Below are 23,398 nucleotides of genomic sequence, written 5' to 3'. Positions count from 1 at the left end.
ACAATCTTTATTGGTTGTGCAAAACTTTGCTGAGGTGCTTGCTGTGTTTATAAAACAAAATTAAACCGTGATACATAGCTAAGAAAACAAAAGAATTTTGAATGTAAATTTGATGTTAGAGAAGCGACACAAACCTATGACAATCAACATAAGGGTGACCAATAAGATGGACTTTTGAGAAGCCATGATGATTCTTGAAATTTTTTTAGTGAAGATTGAAACACTACAACTCTCTTTATATATAGTATTGATAATATTAAATGGAAAATTTTGAATAATATCGAACAAACTTTTATTTAATTCATACTAATATAAGATTTTTTTTAGTGACAAATATTAATGACTAAGTTCCCCCATTCTATTTGTAGTTAGAATGTATAATGTCTATTTCCTTGCTACATAATTTTAATATCGAGTTTATCCGAATTTTACAGGTGGGCTGATGCAGTTCTAGAATATATGACTTAGAGGCTAAGCAAATTATTATTCTGGTTTTATTTATTTCCTAGTTAATAGAATAGGTTTTCCTTTTTGATTATTTCTTTTTAGTTATTTTTGCTTATTATCTTTTTAGTTATTTCTTTCCATAAGTTTAGGATTTCTTAGTTATTTACTTTCTAGAAATTAAGGATTTCTTTTGCCTATATAAAGGCTTCATTGTAGAACTTAAAAGACAGACTTTGATTATATATTTTGACATTGAGTTTTATACTCTGAAGTTCTCAATTTAGTTGAGTTCTTTTTGCCTATACGTGGAGATGCATGAGTTTAATGATGCATTTGACCAGGATATATTGTCGATGCCGGTGTATGATAAGCCAGTATACGACGAGGATATATTCTATGAGTTCCCTGGATTGCTGAGTCAATCTTTGCCTCCTTCCGTGAAATTTGACGACGTTTCCGAAGACGAGGGCGTTGTCGTCGATGACAATGAGGAGTACGAAGAGGCAAAAGGGGGAAACCATGATAAGCTGATGGAGAATGAAGAAATTGACTTTATCGACAAAATCTGTTTGACATCAACCTGTGATGGTGTAGTTGCTTCAAAACCAAAGAAGTTGAATATGTTGAGCCCTCTAATTTATGTTTGTCTGCATTCTGTTTCGGAGAGGGAACATATGCAAAATTTTGCAAATCTGAAAACTGGTACTCCTACGCAGATAGATTATGTGGCTGGTCCACCTTTACAAATTGTTCAATCTTATGAAAATATCAGATTTGTGGAATTGCCAAAATTGTTGGTGTATCTGAAACGTGACGATCGAGACAAAGTAGACTCGAGGACGAGTCTTTTTCAAGAAGGGGAGTATGATGCAGTTATAAAAGACAAGTCTTGGAGACTAAGAAAAATATATATTTGGTTTTATTTATTTCCTAGTTAATAGAATTAGTAGAGGGAAATAATATTAGGAGGATTTGTTTTTCCTTCTACCAAATTAGGTTTTCCTTTTTTACTTATAGTTATTTTTGCTTATTATCTTTTTATTTATCTTCTTTCTATAAGTTTAGGATTTCATTTGCCTATATAAAGGCATTATTGTTGAACTTAAAAGACAGACTTTGAATATATATTTTGCATTGAGTTTTATACTCTGAAGTTCTCAATTTAGTTGAGTTCTTTTTCTCTACCAGTTCAGTCATTCTCATACGTTTCTCCGTTCATTTTGCATCATTTGGTATCACGATCCAGGTTGATTATCAATGGCTGAACGTAGATATGGCGGCAGACGTGGCGATGCTCGTAGTGGCGGTCGTGGTGGGGGACGTGGAGATCTCCCAAACGAAGAGGCTGCACGACAGCGTGATCTGCGCGACATTGAGAACAATGATCTGAGACAGCAGGTTCGAGACCTCCAGCGCGACATCGAGAACGGTGATCTGCGACAACAGGTTCGAGACCTACAACGACGATTGGCGCGATTGGAGAAGCGTCGGGGGAAATCCAACCCGATGAGATCTAATGCGTTAGAGCGTCGTTCAGTGGACGATTCGTTATTCAACGACGTCTACGGTGGCCAGTCTAAGCCCGTATACGACAAGGATATATTGTCGATGCCGGTGTATGATGAGCCAGTATACGACGAAGATATATTTTCGATACCGGTGTATGATAAGCCCGTATATGACGAGGATATATTGTCGATGCCGGTGTATGATAAGCCAGTATACGACGAGGATATATTTTTTGAGCTCCCTGCATTGATGAGTAAATCTTCGCCTCCTTTCGTAATATTTGATGACGCTGCTGAAGGTGATGGCGTTGCCATCGATGAAGATGAGGCTGAAGGGGCAAATCGCCTCCTTGGGTTCAAGTTTGGGATTTTTGACGGCGCTGGTGATCGTCAATTAGTTCACGACTACGCGTGGGAGAATGACCAGGTTAAGTTCTCACGTGATTGTGAATTTCCAGATGGAGGTTTTGTGAAAATTCCTTATAATTTGGTTGTTCTGTTTTTGCCAATTGGCCAATCTGTTGATTCTTTGGTTGATTACGTGGAGATGCATGAGTTTAATGATGCATTTAGCACTGTTCGAGAAGCATTTTCTGTTTGGGATATTCATTTGTGCTGGGTTGCTGTTGAGATTGAAATTGATAAGAAGAAAATTGGGTGTGGGTATAACTTAGTGGCGATTAGGGATGTGATCAGAAAAATTGGATGGGGATTTTGTTCTAGCAATTACATAATAGTATCCTCGGTTTTGTTGCCTCTTGGGCTGATCTATCCCCAAGTTGGGATGTCGTTCGACTTCGCTGATTTTGGTGGTATTCATAGACGAAAATATAGTGGAGAACTGAATCTTGAGATATTGGATGGGAAGCGTTTTGAATCTAGGTGGTCTCAAGCTTTTGTAGCATGGGATTTGGTAGAACTCGTAAAGGATGCTTGCATGATTGCTTTAAATGGAGCCATTAGCTCGAGAGCTTACAGTAAGAGGACTACCAATGGGTATGAAGCATATGGAAAGCCATTTCCAGATGAAGAATTGGAGGGACTCAAATTGACCAAGTTCAATTTTCATTCAGCTAATCACACGGCTTTGCCTAATGTTGAAATGGAAGATTTTTCTAGAGCTTCATATTCAAATTGGGATGACAATGGAGACAAAGTAGACTCGAGGACGAGTCTTTTTCAAGAAGGGGAGTATGATGCAGTTCTAGAATATATGACTTAGAGGCTAAGCAAATTATTATTCTGGTTTTATTTATTTCCTAGTTAATAGAATAGGTTTTCCTTTTTGATTATTTCTTTTTAGTTATTTTTGCTTATTATCTTTTTAGTTATTTCTTTCCATAAGTTTAGGATTTCTTAGTTATTTACTTTCTAGAAATTAAGGATTTCTTTTGCCTATATAAAGGCTTCATTGTAGAACTTAAAAGACAGACTTTGATTATATATTTTGACATTGAGTTTTATACTCTGAAGTTCTCAATTTAGTTGAGTTCTTTTTATCCATCAGTTAATTATTCTCGTAATTTCTTCGTTCATTTGCATCATGGGCTAATTTTATAAAAATGAAAATGTTAAATTTAATTTTCTATTTTCAAATCTAGTGAAACTGACTAGAGTTGACTAGACTACGATTATAGTATTACTTTGTTATTTATACGACTAAATTTATTTTTCAATATACTCATATTGGAAATTAATAATCTTTCAGTTTTTTGTATTTAAATTTTGAACGTTACATGACGTCCACTAAATAGGTGTAAACCATGCACAACACTTTTTCGAAGAATCACAAGAAAAGAAGAAATAAATTGTTAGAGAATGAGAATATTATTAACGTTCACAGAGCTCAAAATGGTAACATAATTAAGTAGAATTTGTAGTACTAAGAAATAAGAGTCTTGTTTGATTCAAACACTACGACATGGGAAAAGAACCAAACGAAGAATAACCCATGAAGGAGCTTATAACATGCCCACACGCAACTATAACTCTATTACATAAAACGACTTTAAAATACAACGGACTCGATAACAAATCACAATCCTTAGAATGATAGGATAACTCGACGTCTTATCCCTTCTGCTCTCTCATTTTACTGAAAACTATAAATGAATAACAAAAACATATCAAGTTCAAATCACAATAAAAATTAAAGTTAAGAAAGATTGATACAATTTGTGCAAATTACATTAAGTAGGAAGACTAACCAGAACCAAGTTGAGATAGCAAAGACTACTCATCTATAAAAAGAAGAGTACCAAAGAACTTTAAAGAGAGATTTCTGTAATTGCCAGGCCGAACCGGCAACTAAGGGACTGCATTCAACTAATTCAATTGTAGTCATTGTGGCCATTGAAGGATCACGCATCCAATCGAGTTGCTTTAATTTGTAGCAATGCCGTATGCTTAGGAGGCGAAGCATTGGAAGGCTTCCATGTAGAGCTTTCCATTGCACTAGATCAGTATCTTCAATTACAAGTGTCTCAAGTTTCTTAAAACAACCATATTCTATATCCCACTTTGGTCCTCGAAAGGCATAATGGTCTAATTTGAGATCTCGAAGATTTGGTAGCAGCGAACCAATATCATTCATGTGCTTCCATGGACACCCTAAGCCACTCAATTCCAACATAAACAGACTTGACGAGAACATTGAAAGAGGAACCATGCACTCGTATTTCATGTCAGGGTTCGGTACATAATACACAAGCTTCCCCAAATTCTGGAGTTCTTTAGAGATATTATCCAAGCCACTTAGTGGGCTTGCCTCACCGTCATCGTAAGGCTTCAACTCCATCAGAATTCCTAATATCTTTAAATTCGGGATTCTTTTCAAAATTTCTCTAGTGCAACTCTTTACACTCACACTACAAAGACAACAGAGTTTTTCCAAAGTAGCATTAAAATTAGGGGTTGGTAAGTCTCTTCCAACGACCTCAAGATGTTGTAGTTCATGCATGCCCCATACTTCCACTGGCATATATGACAAAATTCCACACCTTTTAATGTTATTATGCCTTCTGACAATCAACGTTTGAAGGTGAAAAAGGTTGGATATTAAATTAGGGAGGTCTTTGTCGCAAGTAAGGGTAAGGTACTTCAGACAAACTAGTTTCATAATTTCAAGTGGGATATGGTAAAATCGGATACTATATGCATTTAGTACCTTTAGCAACTTGAAATCCATGGCATGAATTGGCACTGGATAATTGTGGTAAGGACCAAAACAAAGGAGAGAACGGGCAGTAGATGCACAATCACTTTTTATTGAATCATACACTTCTTTGAAGGAAAATAAAGTGTTCCTATGGACACATAACCGACGTTGGTCTTTCATAACTTCATCGCAACTTTTTAAGACATGCAAAAACTTGGTCTTACTAGCTTCTTTCTTACACACGTGCTGCCAGCAAGAATGCACGCACAACTTGTGTTGTGAAAACCAAGAATTTAAATTGCCTTCATGTAGAATAAGATTATACCAGTCAAAAAGAATAGCTAAGCAAATCTTGATATATTCTTGTATAGTGTGTTCTCTAATCGGTTCAAGAAATCCTTCAGCAATCATCTGATGCTCGAATTCAGTTTTATGGATATCAATATATGGAGGATAAGCGCCCAAATAGAGAAAGAACATTTTCAAATGTTGGTGCAAGTATTCGTAGCTGGGATAGAGTACCTCTGATATTTGATCATAAGCATCCATGAAAACTGAATTATGTTGCTTTTCTGCTACCTCATTCCAGTATTGTGTGGTCATGTCTTCTTTTGATAGAAGCTCTGCAACTGTGACTATCAAAAGCGGAAGACCTTCACATTTTTTGACAATCTTCTCTCCTAATTTCTCAAGATGAGAAGGGAAACCATGCTCACCAAACAGCTTCTCGCCAAGCAATTTCTTACTTTCTTTTTCATCTAACTTGCACATTCTTAGAAATGGAAATCCTTCCATTCTAAGCCTGCTTGTAAGCAAGACCCGAACATTCTCTTTTGGAAATCTATCCATTAGTCGTCTGTCCCATTCCCATACATCGTCCATCACAATGAGACACTTCTTATCCTTCAATCTCTCTTCCAAGACTCCAACTAATTTCTCAAAGTCATCGTCGTCCTCTCCTTGGGTAAGCATTTGATGGCGAGTGTTGGGATCCAGTTGAGCTAGAATGCATCTTAGTGTTTCATTGGATTCACATTTTCTGCCCACTTTGACCCATGCTCGAAGCTCAAAATGTGTTTGTATCGATGGATCGTCAAATAATTTCTTCGCCAGAGTTGTCTTTCCAACCCCTGCCATCCCAATAACGGATAAGCAAATTCCTTGATCTTCTGCAAGAATATTATCCTTGGTAAACTTATAACAATTACATGATCCAACCATCTTTGAGTTGATTCCACAAAAATCAATCCTTGAGGAGATAGGTTCGCTTTCTTCTTCAGGCATATTCAGCAGTTCAATATCGTAGTCCTCCTCCATCACCACCACCCTCTCGATGAAGTTATCAACACTCTCTCGCAGATTCTGCAGATCTAGAGAGAAAGACGAGTGATCCCTCTCAAGTTGTGGAAGAATCTGATGGGTGAAATGAGATTCGAGTAAATCTTCGAATTCCCATATGGCCACTTTGATTTGTTCATCCAAAGCATTCACCTTCGTCCTGATCTTGCTGTAGCCTGTGTCGTCCAACTTCAGCAATACTTTCTGCAAACGACACATGGCCTCGTAGGCCTGGTGTAAGATTTGTGGAGAGGGAGGAACCAGCGAAATGCGAGACGATTGTAGAATACACTGAATCGTATTCTTGAGAGAGACCGCTGCGGCATAAGCCGCCATCACTTGATGGAAATATGAAGGACCAAGGCAGAGTAGGCTGCAATTGTTGGTGGTGGCGGATGTGGTGGTGAAGAGGGAGGAGTTGGTGACGGCGGTTGGTTGGTTGTGGTGGTATAATGAAATGGTAGGCTGCAATTGGTAGGCAATGAGCTGGTTAATGGAATAACAAATCAGAAAATACAACATAACACTCATCCTATATTGTTTAATCTAAATTTGTAACAAATGGTCAATAAACTATACCCTTTTAAATAATGTCATACCGAAAATACAACATAAAATCATCCAATCATATATCTTGCTTCTCAATTTGTCTAATACCATAATTTAAATATAACCATAATTATTAAAGTCAACAATCAGCATTGCTAATACAAAAGTCTAACAATAATTTTCAATTGAAACAACCATCTCATTTTATATGCCAAATTCTCATTCATAGACTAACTAGTAACCAAAAAATCACCTAACATCCTACTCCCTCCGTCCCGGCTAAGATGACACACTCCTTAGCCGGCACGGGATTTTAGGAGTAATTGGTTAATGTGTTTAATTGGAGAGAGAAAGGTGGGTGGAAGTATTAAAATAGAGAGAGAAAGAAAGGTGAATATTTTAATAGGGGTGGAAAAAAGTGGTTGAGTGTGTTAATTGAAGAGAGAAAGTTTCCAAAAAAGGAAATGTGTCATCTTGGTTGGGACAAACTAAAAAGGAAAACGTGTCATCTTAAGCGGGACGGAGGGAGTATGTCATAACATTACCAAAAGTCCAAAACACATCCAATGTTATATCAGAGTCAAGCTACGACTTCTCATCTCAAAAAGAAGAGTGGCAATGAACTATAATGACAATTTTACGTGCTAATTTCTTGGCAAAATTCAATCTACGTAAACAAACCTCAATCTAGTATAATTTCATTTTTTTCGATCTAATAAATATATCTTATATCTCAACAAATCCAACAATTCAAGTAATTTCGTTAAATGCCTTCTTGGCAATAGTTGTCTTTCCAACCCCTGCCATCTACAAGAAGATAATTTCCACCATCTTTGAGGAAATATTCCACCAAAATTAATTCTTGAGGAAATAGGTTCGTCTTATTCTTCAAGCATATAAAGCAGTTCAACTCGTACAATATATCTCCATCATCGTCACCCTACAGACGAAGCAATCAGCACTCTGTCACAGACTCAACAGATCCACTGAGAAAGACAAGCAATCTCTCACCTTCGAGCTTCTTTCGAGTTGTAGAATATCTCATGGGTGAGATGGTTCTAGTAAATCTTCTAATTCCCACATGGCCTCTTTGATACGTTCATTTAAAGCATTCACCATCATCCTGATCTTTCTGTAGCCGGTGTCGTCCAGCTGTAGCAGAACATTTAGCAAGCGATCCATGGACTCATGGGCCTGTCGTATAACTTGTGGAGAGGGAGGAACAAGTGAAATTTGGGAGATGATTATAGAATACGCTGAATGGAATTCTCGAGAGAAATGACAGCACGATAACCAACTGAAATATGATGATCTTTCTTGAACGAGCTGCTCACGTTGCCTCTGATTATGACCAGAAAACCCGAGATATATTAGGATTAACCACAAATACCAGCTCTTAATCACTATTCATTCAAATCAACTCACAGGATCCTATGAAATATGAAACATAAAATGTTACCTGCAATCCTGCCAGTGCAGCATCTGCTGTAAACACCGACTTAGATGTTACAAGCTTGCCTACATTCTCAGCTTGAGAAAGATCGAGACGGCCATTTAGAAAAGCCCAAAGAGTGAAGTCACCTGAGATATCAAAGGTCACATATCAACTCCATTAATCATATCAAGAATCAAAAAGGGCAATATTTATTCATATCCTTCAAAAAACATAGGAGGGTCATTTCCACTGATTGTGACACGAATGACTTAGTCCAGTTGCAACCGAACCAGTGATCCATCAAGATTTCAGTGGTAGATCATATATTAGTTCAAGATAAGATGTGACTACAAAGTATGGCTAATCTATGCTCACACACCCCCTCGACATCCAGATATATGTATACATAGATACCAGAACATGAAATGTAACTCATCAATGACATCGCCGTGTGAATCCAAAGCCTCACCTTACTCAACAACATGGCTATTAGGCCAACGATCACCTTTTTCTCCTCTTTATTGACACCGGTCTAAAAACTTCCCCGACTATAAAGACTACCAAAGGACCAGATAACTGACAATCCCCATTCAATGAAGTCACAATTACGGCAAATGTGCTTGAACTCGGAACTGACTCGGCACAGCTCACTTCTACATCCCCCAACCTTTCGTCTTTGTTCAGTACTTCTGTGTTCTCTATGATTAACAAATATTTAAAGAAAAATAATTAACAATGACTTCAGAAATAACGAAAACTAGTTCTTCCACAAGTTTTTAAGGCATCTCTGATTTCTCAGAGAACTTAACAGATAAAGCATATACCAATGTATTATTATTATTATCAACAAATCAAATATTTATGTAAACATAGGTTTCAGCCAGAAATAGCACGCCCAGAGGCCAGAGCTCTCATTGTTCCCAAAATTAAAGATAAACTACCAATTAATCTTTTTATTTATATTCCTCTTTGCAAAATTCAATAACAAGACATAATGCAAGAATCAATCTTTTCTCTCTATTCAATCAAACAGACAATTTTCTAGCTGCGTTTTAGTCAATAATCAGACATAAATCAAAACAACAAACATTTTAACCATCAATAAAACATTGTTGGCATTTATAATATGAGGTGAGAGTTACCTTTGGCGGCGGCGAATGGGAAATTTGTGAGAGGTGGAAAAGAGGAGACAGTCGAGAATTTGGGCATAGACTGAAAACAGAGTGAAATGTAGATTGCAGAGCCTTAGATTTTGCCCTGAGTGCATGCTAAACATAATATCTAACTCGTAGTAGAGTAGTAGTAAAATGTTTTATTAGCAAATTAAAAGTTAGTCAAATTCTTTTCCATCCAATATTCAAGTAAAAAAATTACTCCGTCCGCCTCACAATAGAGTCACATTTGATGTGTGCGAGATTTAACAAATATGAGCTGAGTAGCAATATTGTTGATGTATCGCACAGGTGTTTCAAATTGATGACACGGCCAAGTAGTTGTTAAGTGCGCTGCCACACTAACGAAGATTGAAACGAAGATATAAACCCAAATTTTGGACGTAAATCAAGCTCTCACAACAGTTACAAACAATGTTAAACTTCATGGTTTTTGGCTGATTTAAAATTGAGCATGTCAAAGAATTTAACCAAACTTTATGATTTACGCAAGTACATCAATACATGTAGTAAAATAGCAAAACGTCGTCAAACCGGCTATGTTCATTGCTCCAAGAACAACCATTTCTTCAAGAACAACCATTTCTTCGTTTCCATCTGTTTGATAATCTTTCATGGCAGCAAAACTCCTCCCAGTGGTAACAAACTCCCACATAAACACACATCAAGAAATCAAAAGGTCCTAAACTTCTCATAATCCAACCTTCAAAAAACATTAAAAAAAAATCTATCAAAAAAAAGAATAAAACTTACTGTCAAAACCAACCATGCTAGCAACTATATATCACAATCCTAAGACATTTCAATGCATCATATTCCTTAGTGAAGTAGTATATCTCATCAACAGAGTCCTATTTATGCCTCTTATCCTTAGTGAAGTAAATCTCATCAACAGAATCTATGAAACTTGGTCATTTTGATGTCAAATTCTCATTAACTAGTAAGAAAAAGAACAGCCAACAACCTAAAACTCAAGTACTGCAATAAGATATAAACAAAACACATCAAGTTTAAATCACAAGCACAAGTATTTTAGGAGTAGGAAGGTTAACCTGTTAACCAGTTAAGAGTCTTTGCTTTGACTTCTCATCCCAGAAGGAAGAGTACCAATAAACTGTAAACATAGATTCCGGACTTAGTTGCTTGGCAGATGCGACAAGTAATGGATTGCACTCAACTAATTCGATTGTATGTGTTGTGTCAATTGAGGGATCACACATCCAGTCAAGTTGCTGCAATTTGTAGCAGTGCCGTATGCTTAAGAGGTCAAGCCTAGGAAGGCTTCCATGTTGAGCCCTCAATCGCACCAAATCAGTGTCTTCAATTACAAGTGTCTTGAGATTCAAAAAACGCCTTGATTCTATATCCCACTCTAAGCCTCGAAAGGCATATTGGTATAAATTGAGGTCCTTGAGATTTGGTAACAACAAACCAATGTCATTCATGTGTTTCCATGGACACCCTAAGCCAAACAAATGCAGGGTTGTCAGACTTGATGGGAACATTGAAAGAGGAACCAAGTACTCATACTTCATCTCAGGATTCACAACGTGGTATGTAAATGACTCCAACTTATGGAGTTCTTCCAAGGTACAATCCAAACGAGTCAATGGGCTGCTATCATCGTCATCATTGTAAGGCTCCAATTCCACCTCAATACTTAATATCTGTAAATTGTGAATTCTCTTGAGAACTTCTCTAGAGCAACTCTTCGCACTCACACCATGAAGAGAGCAGAGTTTGTCCAAAGTAGCATCAGAATTAGGGGTTGGTAGATCTCTTCCATTCACTTCAATATATTGAAGTTCTTGCATGTCCCAGATTTGCTCTGGCATATATGACACAACTCCACGCTTTTTAATGTAAAAATGTGGTTTGATAATCAAGAATTGAAGGTTAAAAAGGTTGGATATGGAAACTGGAAGATCTTGGTTGCAAGTTAGGGCCAGGTACCTCAAACAAACTAGTTTAAGAATTTCAAGTGGAATATGGTAGAATCGGACTGGATAAGCATCAAGTACCTTGAGCAACTTGAAGTTCATGGCATGTATTGGCACCGGATATTTGTAGTAAGGACCAAGACAAAGGAAAGAACGAATGGTAGATGAACAATCACTACTTATTGAATCGTACACTTGTTCGAAGGCAAACAACATGTGACTATGAGCACACAACCGACGTTGGTCTTTCATAACATCATCGTAACTTTGTAAGACATGCAGAAACTTGATCTTACTAGCTTCTTTCTTACACAAGTGCTGTAAACAAGAATGCACGCGACACTCTCTCAATGAAAACCAAGATCTTACGGGTAATTTGAATAGAACCAGATGATAATAGCCATTAAGCATTCCTAAGCGTTCAACAATAAAATCTAGCAAAGTTTGGTTTACATTCGGTTCAAGAAACCCTTCAGCACTTAATAGACTAATGAGACGAGGTAGTACGATATCGGTGTATGGAGGGAAAGCTCCAAGATAGAGAAAAAATAGTTTTAGATATTGAGGTAAGTAGTCATAGCTTGGGAAAAGTACCTCTAATATTTGATTATATGCATCCACGAACACTGAATTATGTTGTTTAGTAGCTACCTCGGTCCAATATTCTATGGTCTTGTCTTGTTTGGATAGAAGCTCAGCAACTATGACTACCACAAGTGGAAGACCTTCACATTTGTAAGCAATCTTCTTTCCCAATTCATCAAGGTGAGGTGGGAATCCCTCTTCACCAAACACCTTCTCGCCAAGTAATTTCTTACAATCTTCAAGATTTAACAAGATTACTTCTTGAACCGCAGATTCTTCAATTCTTATCCTGCTTGTAAGCAAGATTCGGACATTCTCTTTTCGCAAGTTATCCATTAGTTGTGTGTCCCATTCCCATACATCGTCCAACACAATCAGACATTTTTTATCCTTCCACCGCTCTTCCAAGACTCCAACTAATTTCTTGTTGTCAGACATTTGGTGGTGAGTGTTGGGATCCACTTGAGCTAGAATGCATCGTAATGTTTCATGGAATTCACACTTTCTGCCCACTTTGACCCATGCTCTAAACTCGAAATGTCTCTGAATTATTGGATCATCAAATACTTTCTTAGCAAGAGTTGTCTTTCCAACCCCTACCATCCCAGTAACCAATAACCAATTCACATGCTCATCTTGGAATTCAAGAAGATGATCCCTCACTTGTTTAAATATTTGAGATGGAGATGATCCAACCATGTCAGAGTTGATTCGATGACAATCAATTCTTGAAGAAACAGGTTCGCCTTCTTCCTCAGGCATGTTCACTAGTTCAACCTCGTATTCCGCCTCCATCACCGCCACCCTCTCGACAAAACAATCAACACTCTGCCGCAGACTCTGCAGATCTATGGAGAAAGACAAGTGATCTCTCACACCTCCTGAGCTTTCGAGCTGTGGAAGAATTTGATCGTAGAGATGGGATTCTAGTAAATCTTCGAATTCCCATACGACCTCTTTGATTCGATCATCCAAAGCATTCACCTTCGTCCTCATCTTGTTGTAGCCTGTGTCGTCCAATTTCAGTAGAGCTTTCTGCAAGTGACACATGGCCTCGTAGGCCGATTGTATGATTTGTGGAGAGGGAAGAACCAGCGAAAGCCGAGACGATTCTAGAATATGTTCAATCATATTCTTAAGAGAAATGGCTGCACCATAAGCCACCATCACTGGCTAGAGTTGCGAGGAGCTGCCAACGGCGTTTGATGGTGGTGGGATTTTGTATTGCCAATCACATGTATTGATTAGGATGTCCATTAGTACTCCCTCGGTCCCCATAGAAGATGTCACACTTGTGGACGACACGGGATTTCTGGTAGTTTTGTTTGTGTGTTAAGTGGAAAGAGAAAATAAAATATTTATATTATTGTGAGAGAGAACTTTTTCTAAAAATGAAAATATAACATCTTTAATGAAACAAACTAAAAAGAAAAATGAGATATCTTTTACGGGACAGAGTGAGTATAAGCTGGCTACATATTAAGAAAATAATTTTTGGTACGAATGTCGCATGCAATCTCTTAACTAAAGCCGTCTCCATATTTTGTTAATAAAGCTGATCGCTTTTGTTAGGATTGGATAAAAAAATTTAAGGATATTATTAAATAATGGCCAGCAATTATTTAGTGTTTCGCAGTCATTGGTGACGCACGCGTGGTTGGTCGTAATTTGAAAAAAAAAAACGTTTCAGTTTGGATTTATTCGCCATTATTGGCCGCCTAAAGTTTTCAACAAAACGATGTCGTTATCTTTTTTAAATAGACGACGTTGTTGACTTACGTTATCTCGGCTATAATATCGGATATACTTTCACTATGAATTTTTGTCTTGCAAAAAAGTTCAAATTGCATGTTTTTTTGTCTTATTTTTAAAATTGCAAGACTAACCAAAATTTATTATTTTTCTCTCAATTTAAAGTTGTCAGTTCTCACTCCTATATAATTGGCTAAGTGAAATCATTGGTCATCAATCAATAAATTGGATATTTTTAAAAAAATAAAGCTACAAAAAAGCACAAATTAAATGGCGTTTTCTTCTTAGAGTGGGGCCCGTCGCCTGTGGGCCCACTAAGATATCTATCTATACATATATAAAAGGCAAGTTTTGATTTTTTTTAAATATTTATATGTTTGTCCTTATTTTGAAATATTTATAAGTTATGAACCAATTTGAATATTTTAAGTAACTCTCATGAATATTTATTTAGATATTTTTATGAGCATTTGACTAATTCTTAAAGCACTACAATGAATCATTGGAGGTTACAAATATTTAAATAGAATAATGAATATTTATCAAATTTGTAACATATATTGTCTTCATTTTAGAATTTTTGATATTTTAATTCTATGATCTCTCATGTACTAATTGTATACCTATAAAAGGCATAGAGTTGTGGATGAAATACACACTAACAAAACATTCTTCATTCTCTCTCAAGCTCTCAACATTTTATTGCACATTTTAAGAATATTGTTTTGCTCGAATTTGGAGCCCCATCAAGTTTATAGGTGTCTAGCAGGTTTGAGACGTTATATATGTTAGGAGGAAGTCGTTTAATCTTTGGGGAAAATACGTCAATCCGAGAGCACTAACCGTGATGTAATTTGTCTTACGTAAAGATGTTTTTCTTGACTAATTTTCTTAATTTCCATTTCATTTATTGTTTTTTTCCCCTTTGATTACAATAGTTAGAGTACTGCGTGTATATGGTTCCAGAATTTTATCCCAATATTTCTTTATCTTCATTTTTACATAATTTATTATTTTTAGTAGAGAAATATAAGGGATTGTTTTAAATATATTTTTCAAAAATGTCAACACTTAATAATATAGTCTCTTTATCATTGTCCAAATAATTGTATTTGTCTTAATTCTATTTTAAATATGTTTAAATTAATATCTTTAGGTGTAAAATGAATTAAGGAGTATATATTTATTGAATTTTTATTTTATAGTAGTATATTTTTCTATTTTAAATCTTATACAATTTAAAATCGTATGACAAAAAAATATTCCGTCGTGCATTGCACGTGGGTTAACACTAGTTTTTATAATTTTCCAGAGATTAGGATGCAGCAATACTCCATTTGACGCTTATGCCCTCACATTAGTACAATATACTCACTCCCGTCCACACAAAAATAGATTACTTTTGTCATTTTAGGACATCCACAAAAAATAGCACCATTTCTAAAAATGGAAAGTTTATTTCTCATACCTTTCCCATTTTTTCTTTCATTTCTCATACTTTACTCACTTTTTCTCTCTATTTCTCTTACTTTATCTACTTTTTCTCATCCTCTTTCTTACTTTATCAATTCTACATTAAAACTCGTATCATACACAAAGTGATCTATTTTTTGTGGACGAAGGGAGTATTATTTATCCGTACCATAGAAAGAAGAAAAGGAAAATTTATAAAAAAATTGACGTGGAGAGGAGTATTATGAGCAAATGTAAATATGATGGATTAGGAACATTAGATATGATCGATTTAGTTGGATGTGATATTTAAATATCAAAAACTATTTTTTTTAAGATAAAATATAATAATGAGTAATTTAGTAAATACGTAATATAAATAATAATAAAACCGGTTCAAATAAAACCGATTTGATCGAATTAAAAATTAGTCAATAACTAATCTATGTACTTAATAGAAAACAAATATACAAATTTAATACTCCACGTATCTAGTAATAAATTAACTAGGAGATATGGTCAGAGGCGGACCTATGCGGGGGTATGGGGGTTCTAAGGAACCCCCACCCATTTTGCTATTTACTATATTATGTATAGTTAGAAAACATTATTCAAGTATCTAGTTAGCTCAGTTGGTTGGTGGTCTGGTCCTGGAGCTACTTGATTGTGTGTTCGAATCCCCTTGCTGGTATTTCTTTTGAATTCTAAAATGGCTCCTTTAGTTGATTTCTCTCTTTTTAATTGTGAGCAATTTTTTCACCTAGACATCCAAAGCAAAAAAACGTAGGCCGGAATAAAAAAAAAAGTAAGAGCATAATATAAATCAAATAAAAATACTCCCTCTGTCCACGAAAAATTATCTCATTTCCAACATAGAAACTTTCTTTCATGCTTTTTTTCACCTTTTCTCTCTTATTTTTTTACATCCCCTCTTCTACTTTATTACTTTTTCTCTCATCTCTCTTACTTTCGTCCACAAATGAGACTATTTTTTTATGGGCGGAGGGAATATAAAATGTATCGGAGAAGAGAAAATGTAATTGATAAATACGAAGCACCACATAAGAGGAGAAAAATGCATCTCAAACCCTCGCAACTTCATAATGTCTCAGGTTGTTTATACAATCGTCAACGCTAAAAAATATGCAACTATCGTTAATGTAATTTGGACCCCCCAGTATAAAAATCCTGCGTTCGCCACTGAATATGGTTATTGGATATGTTATCATGTAGGAATAATATTCATCTTCACTCGTATACGTAATATACACGTACAAGGTTGATATATGTATATGCATAAATAACTTATTAAAAGAGCTAATAGTATAAAATCAAGTCCATAATTAGATTCCGCTGGGCTGGGTCGGGCTTTGAGTGGGCCTAGGCTTGGGCCAGGCCTGGGTTTGTAAAAAGACTCAATTGGAGCCCAATTAATCTACTAAGCCCAACCCAAGCTCGCACCATTTAATTGATGGGTCAGGCCCGGGCTGGGCTGGGTCGGCCCGGCCCATTTGACCTTTCTATCGGTGACGTCGGAAGCTCGAAATAATTAATATATAATATTTTCATTTTTTATGTAATAATAATAAGAGTAATGTCAAAATTGGTCATGAACATATGATCATTTTACGTTTTTGGTCCTAAGCATATGGAAATTGGATTATTTTGGTCATCCGTCAACATTTCCATTAAAAACTAACGGTCAACAGATTTAATCTCGATTTTGACCAAGTTAAACTTTTAATTATAATTTTTTACTCCCTAATTAATTCCCTAATTATTTTTATAAATATTGACTCAACTTATTTTAACACAAGTGATACCCGCAAGTGTACGGGGCTAGTGTAGTAATTAGCAAGCAAGAGTATCGTATCCCACAGAGACAAATTCGTATCAACTTAACTACCACGAACAAACGTTGACTACTATCTAGAGAATCGGGAAAGGTTTGGTTTGTTTTAACACTACGAAAAGCATATAATGAGCAATTAATTAAATGAAAGCAAGTAAACACGGAGTGAAAAGATATATGGAGAAAATTGTAGAACTCAAGGATCCGATGCACAATTCCAAGCTCTTATCCAATCAAATTGCCTTACCTTTTGGTGTCTCTAGAATTACTAAGTCGACCACAAATATAGATTAAACCCCCTCCCGAGGTGAGAAACCTGTAGATTAGGTGCTAGGATTGAAGTCCCCTTCTAATCCTAAAACCCCTAACTCCCAAAAGCTCGATTAGGTCAAAGACCTCACTCAAAACCTCAACTCTCCCGAGTTTTATTGCATTAAGGTGTGAATTATTCTTATTTCCAGATTAATTATTTCATCTCCCGATTAATCTAATTAATCCTACACAATCAAGTGGTGATCAAGCAATTGAAAGGAATAAACCCAAGAATAATCAAATAACTACAAGAGCAAGGTAAGAACAAAATTAATTGGATAAAAACTATGAAATTAATGCATCTTCACCAAGAATTCTACAAAAGGTGTTTAGCTACTCATGTTCTTCACAAAAACCATGTTTAAAACACAAGATTCAATGAAATACATGGAGAAAAGATTAAGATACTCCTGTGAGAATGAATCTATGGAATTGCAACTTCAATCTTCCGATTGGAAGTCTTCAATCTTCAATTCTCTCTCTTAAAGGTGTTCTTGGGGGTGTGTGTGAGTGTTGGAGGCGGTAGATGTTGAATGGATGTGAACCCTAGGCGTTTTCCCTTTAATCTCCCATAAAAAATCGCGTTTTTGGCAAAAGAATACGCCAAAATAACGTACCCGGCCGGGTAGAATTATAAAGAGGAAAATTCACCCGGCCGGGTGATGATTTTCGACCATTTTCTGACCTTTTTAGCGCAGAATCGTCGTACCCGGCCGGGTGAATTTACAGTGTATAAATTCACCCGGCCGCGTGGAGGTTTCTGGACTGCGCAGTGTTCTTATAACGGCCATAACTTCTTCTACCGAACTCCGATTGAGACGTACGAGATACCCACGCGAAGCTCTTTCGAAGACGAAGAGATTGATATGCATTATAGGCTGATTGGACATCAAAATCTCCAGTAAATATTGTCTCAAAGCAAGGCTGCTGCGCATCCACATATTTTGTACCTTTTTCTACACACTCTTAACAAAATGGTCAACATACCAACATAATAGAGAAGTGGATATAAACATGCCCAATAATAGACAAAATGTGATCAAATTCATACAAAACCACCCTCTAAAACCATGTAAAATCCAAGTATGTCAACTCCCCCAAACTTACATAATTGCTAGTCCTCGAGCAATGAAGAAATAGAACTAATAGAAGACTTGGATTTAAAGGGGTTTAGACATCATCATTGTTTCAAAAAGTATGGAATAAAAGAACATATCACAATACAAATTCTATCAAGTCAAGCCGTTGAGTGCACTTTTACTACTAACTCGTATATCACCTTGGATTCATGCTTCTCTCAAAATATGTGTATGTGTATCTCACTCTCAAAAGTGTATATATAGAAATAATACTCTCAAATCAAAATACAAGTAGTGTTTACCATATGCTTGCTCAAAATCAAACATCTCCTCTACTAGAATGTGAATGTGAATTTAAAATCAGAAAGGACTTATTAAGGTTGTAACGTGACTCTTTGGACGGTAGGGAAAATTTAGGCTTAAGTGGCTTAAAATTATAAGAAGCACAAGTACCCACATACTACAACTCCCAACAAAAGACTATTTCCCAATACAAATCTCAGATAAGTAAGACTTTGTCGAACTTCTTCCTCTCATCTAGTCTCCACTTATTTAGGAACCCAACCAATAACTCTTCTAGACTTCGTCTAGCTTATACCTCCACAAATTTATTGTTTTTTTTTCTTTTTTTTTTCTTCCTCTAGACTTCGTCTAGCTTATACCTCCATTTTTTTACAACACCCCATATGTGCTTCCAAGTTTGTAGGCTTATCACTTTGACGGTAACTCAACAATTATTTGACATTGGAATACTTTTTAGGCTAGGAGGGCTAACTAGGGATTAAGACAAAAATATACACTTGTGAAGGGGAAAACAAAGAATGCCTAACGTCATCTCCTAAATTCACATTCACTATGTAGATTTAATATGATTAGGAGCAAGTTCTAGAAACAACAACAAGCATATGATAAAATCACACAAAAAAATGAAGTTTTGGCTCAAATCTCACTCGGGTAATAGCATGAATCAAGGCAAACAAGCAATTCGTTACTTATGCACCTATTACTCAAACTTTTAAATCAAAGACCATGATAGCTTAAAAGATGGATAGAATTTTTATCATTACAACTAGTCTTTACCCCAAGAAACCAGAATTATTTGAGTCTAGCTTTTGAGATGAAGGATTTGGGGGCAGCCAAACGTATTCTGGGCATGAATATTGTGAGAAACAGAGAAAGAAAGGAGATTTGGCTGAACCAAAGTGACTATATCTCCAGAGTCATCAAGAGGTTCAGGATGGAGACTACAAAATCAACTGCAACACCTATGGCCCAACACTTCAGGTTGACTGTGGAGCAGGGACCAAAAGGGAAAGAAGAGAGGCTGGAGATGCAGAACATTCCCTATGCTAACATAGTGGGGAGTGTAATGTATGCTATGATTGGGACCAGACCTGATGTAGCTCAGGCTATTAGCTCTACTAGCAGGTTCATGAGCAACTATGGTAAAGATCATTGGTTGGCCTTAAGGTGGATTCTTAGGTATCTGAAGGGAGCAGGGATCAGGGAATATTGTTTAGTAGCAGCTCATACAATGGGGAAGATGCTCTGGTAGGTTTCTGTGATAGTGATTTTGCAGGGAGTATAGATACCAGAAAATCTCAAACTGGATACATTTTCACTATGTATGGTACGGCTGTTAGTTGGAGATCAAGCCTGCAAAAGGTGGTGTCTTTGTCCACCACAGAGGCTGAGTACATAGCCCTAACTTCGGCTGTGAAAGAGAGCTTTTGGCTCAAGGGTATAGCTGCTGATTTTGGGGTGGAGCAGCAGGCTGTAGCTATTGGCTGTGACAACAATGGGGCTTTGAGTTTGGCAAAACACCAAGTCTTCCATGAGCGCAGTAAGCACATCGACGTGCGGCTATATTTTGTGAGGGAAGAGGTGGAGAAAGGAACGGTAAAGCTGTTCAAGGTTCACACGGCAGATAACCCGGCCGACATGCTAACCAAATCACTGCCAAAGGAGAAGTTTGAGCTTTGTCTAAAGATGGTTGGTATGAAAGGCGGGAATACCGAGTGATTTCATCTAAGCAATGAAGGTGGAGATTTGTGAGAGTTAATTGCTTAGTTGCAATGGCTAAGGCACAAGGAATGAGAGAGAAGGAAGGATCGTTGATGTGTTCAGCTCCTTTGGGTTGGAAGCTTCAGCAGCCGTCCATCTCAGAGATTGTGGGAGATTAAATCCTAGCCATAGGATTTAAGTCTTTTAGTTTTCTGTTAGATAAATGAGATGTCAGTTAGGTCAATATTAACTCCGTGAGTTAGCGTTGTAATCCCCAATTTTTCTCTTAACACAATACACAATAATTTCCCCAAATTCTCTCAATCAAGTTCTTGATTTCTCAATACGAATCTGCTGCAACACCGATCAACACCAACAATCCAAGTATGTCAAACACACAAAATAAGCTTCAAACCCTAATTAGCTTGTAATTCTAAAAAAAAAAAAACGAAAAAAACATAAACAGACAGCCTTATGCAAGAAGGAAATTCCTGAACAATCAAACGTCTAACTTTTATTTTATAGTTGATTAAAATTTCAAATCTTGACGCATAAGTCAAAGCAAAAACACACATTATTCCAAATTCCAACAAATTCAGCTCCCTCACAACTAAAAAGAAAACACAATCTAGCTCAACAACATTAATGATAACATGGAGCTCAATATGGATCACCTAATTCTTTTCCTAATACATTTCCTAATCCACCTCTCACAAACATAAAATATGATAGCGGGCTCCATTACCACGCATGTGAAGGGTGGATTAAAAAATGTATTAGGAAAATAATTAGGTGATCATCAAGGGAGCTCACAATGACAAAGTAAGTGGCCACAAGAAGGAACCCCAAGTAACTAAACGCGTGCCACGTGAGGGTTCCGAGCAAGAACGCCTCCGCAAATCTGGGCGGCGACAATCCGAAGACGAAGATCGCGGCGTTGCTGAGAAACGCGGATTGCCACGTGGGAGGCGATGATTGGACCAGGTGGATGGCCTGTTGAAGGAAACCTGGATCAAAATCAGTTGCTGATGCTTGAATTTGGGATGCCGATTTTTTCTTCAAGACTGGATTTTTAGGGGTTGAGCTGAGAGGGGTTTAGAATATTTATAAAAATAATTAAGGAATTAATTAGAGAGTAAAAAATCACAATTAAAAGTTTAATTTTGTCAAAATTGGAATTAAACCTGTTGACCATTAATTTTTAACGGAAATATTGACGGAAGATCAAAATGATCAAAATTCCATATGTTCAGGAAAAAAAATATATAAGATAATATTTAGAACAAAAAATGTAAAATGGTCATAGGTTGATGACCAATTTTGACTTTTACTCTAATAATAATAATAATATCGATGAAAACGAATTTTCAATTATGTAGGAACAAAGATTAAAATTTAACATAATTGTGGCGTAAAAGAGAAAAAAATCGACATTTTGTTCCAAACTATAGAAAGTAGAGAGAGTTGAATATACACATTATATTACAATAGCATAAAGAAAGAGGAAAAAAGACTAGGATAAATTAAATAGAAAAAGGGATTTATGATGCTAGAGGATTCGAACTTGGAAAACTGGATTACAAGACACCAAGTCAACCAACTGCGACAAAGACATAGGTTTGCATATATTATACTGTTAAGTGGGATTCCCACTTAACGTGATTTATCGAACAAGAAACAGAGGTCGTAGACTTCCGAGCGCCCAAGAGCTTTGGGTCGGCGGAGTTTTCCGACGGAGAAGGCTGGACGCGAGGGAGATCCTCGTCGGCAGCGAGATTCAGGGTGTTTCTTGTGGCACAATTTAGTAGGCCGTCAAAATATGATTCTCATTGATTACCCAAGAATAATGAAATAGGCCTATTTATATAAACTAAGACCCTAGGGTTGGTTCGACCTAACCTATACGTTCGGGAAAGAACCAACTAAGAAAACCCGAACGGAGCTTATAAAATGCTCGACTCAAAATATAATTCAGAAATTACAATTAAATAAAGAATAATGGAAAAGATAATAGAAATAACTACTATAGAATTAGTCGCTACTTAGCGACGTAATTCACAAACTTCTGCGGCTGCTTCAGCTTATCTCTCGGCCGCAGTGCTCTGGTCGTCGATACGGTTGTCGGCGTAGCCTCCTTCCCGTTCACCTCGTGCTCACCGCTTGCAGCTTGTTCCTCTGTCTCCTCTGCTCTATCTTCCTCATTCCTTGGCTCCTCTGTTCCCACCTTGGTCGCTGGCTCGTTGCGCGGGCTGATCTTATCAACTCCCCCCCGGTTAAGAGCTTCCTTGGCCTCAAGGGAGAGGGTTGGAAACCGCTTCTGGATGACCGCCAAAGGTTCCCAAGTCGGAGCATCCACACCATCCGACCATTGGACTAAAACATGCTCCTCTGCTTTGCCTTTGTTCCACATAATCTGAGAATCAAGGAAGCACACCGGCCGCACGATAGGTCGATCACCTATGAATTCCTCTGGCAGTTTCGCGTGTGGCGGAGTATGCTCATCAGCCACGAAATCACGCAGCAAGCTCACATGAAAGACATCGTGGATCCTACTGCCATCCGGAAGCTTTAATCGGTAGGCCACCGGACCTACGCGCTGCAAAATTTCAAATGGGCCGTAGAATCTCCGTGCCAATTTTGCCGAAAGCGGTTTAGCGACTGAATGTTGTCGATAAGGTTGTAGCTTCAGCCACACCCAATCACCCACCTCAAATTCAACATGTCTCCGTTTCTTGTTTGCTGAGTCTCGCATCCGCTGCTGCGCCTGATCGAGATTTCTTCGCAGATCCACCAGTAGCTGGCCTCGTTGGCGAATC

At 37.1% G+C, this 23,398-nt stretch overlaps 2 protein-coding genes across 6 annotated transcripts in view; both read right to left on the bottom strand.

Annotated features, from left to right (window-relative positions):
* Positions 1 to 6,905, bottom strand: part of LOC125201539 (putative late blight resistance protein homolog R1B-8) — a 9,111-nt gene extending 2,206 nt beyond the window's left edge. The window contains exons 1-2 of one of the 2 annotated variants that reach the window (XM_048099699.1): positions 4,163 to 6,905; positions 3,844 to 4,057 (exon numbers count right to left, since the gene is read on the bottom strand). In XM_048099699.1, coding sequence (XP_047955656.1) covers positions 4,192 to 6,786 — 2,595 coding nt within the window. In that variant the 5' untranslated portion in view covers positions 6,787 to 6,905 and the 3' untranslated portion in view covers positions 3,844 to 4,057; positions 4,163 to 4,191. Of the gene's footprint in view, positions 1 to 3,843; positions 4,058 to 4,162 lie in introns of those variants that run through there. The other variant, XM_048099700.1, reaches the window with a different exon arrangement.
* Positions 6,906 to 7,550: 645 nt separating this feature from the next.
* LOC125201538 (putative late blight resistance protein homolog R1A-10) lies at positions 7,551 to 13,359 on the bottom strand. 4 transcript variants are annotated; one of them, XM_048099695.1, is made up of 6 exons: positions 10,659 to 13,359; positions 9,577 to 10,309; positions 8,904 to 9,132; positions 8,459 to 8,580; positions 8,011 to 8,340; positions 7,551 to 7,939 (listed from the first exon to the last, which is right to left on the bottom strand). In XM_048099695.1, exon 1 carries the CDS (start codon positions 13,296 to 13,298, stop codon positions 10,662 to 10,664), a length of 2,637 nt encoding a protein of 878 aa, XP_047955652.1. In that variant the 5' UTR covers positions 13,299 to 13,359; the 3' UTR covers positions 7,551 to 7,939; positions 8,011 to 8,340; positions 8,459 to 8,580; positions 8,904 to 9,132; positions 9,577 to 10,309; positions 10,659 to 10,661. The 4 variants fall into 4 exon arrangements, with proteins under 4 accessions (XP_047955652.1, XP_047955653.1, XP_047955655.1 ...); XM_048099696.1 differs by having other exon boundaries at positions 7,551 to 8,340; positions 9,577 to 9,646; positions 10,111 to 10,309; XM_048099698.1 differs by having other exon boundaries at positions 7,551 to 8,340; positions 9,577 to 9,646; positions 10,141 to 10,309.
* Positions 13,360 to 23,398: the final 10,039 nt, after the last annotated feature.

Source organism: Salvia hispanica, chromosome 1, assembly GCF_023119035.1.
Source record: "Salvia hispanica cultivar TCC Black 2014 chromosome 1, UniMelb_Shisp_WGS_1.0, whole genome shotgun sequence".
Classification (NCBI taxonomy): domain Eukaryota; kingdom Viridiplantae; phylum Streptophyta; class Magnoliopsida; order Lamiales; family Lamiaceae; genus Salvia; species Salvia hispanica.
This window is presented reverse-complemented; position numbering and strand designations above follow the sequence as displayed.

Coding starts and splice junctions, on each gene's coding strand:
- LOC125201538 (XM_048099694.1), bottom strand. CDS start 13,298: ATGGTGGCTTATGGTGCAGCCATTTCTCTTAAGAATATGATTGAACAT.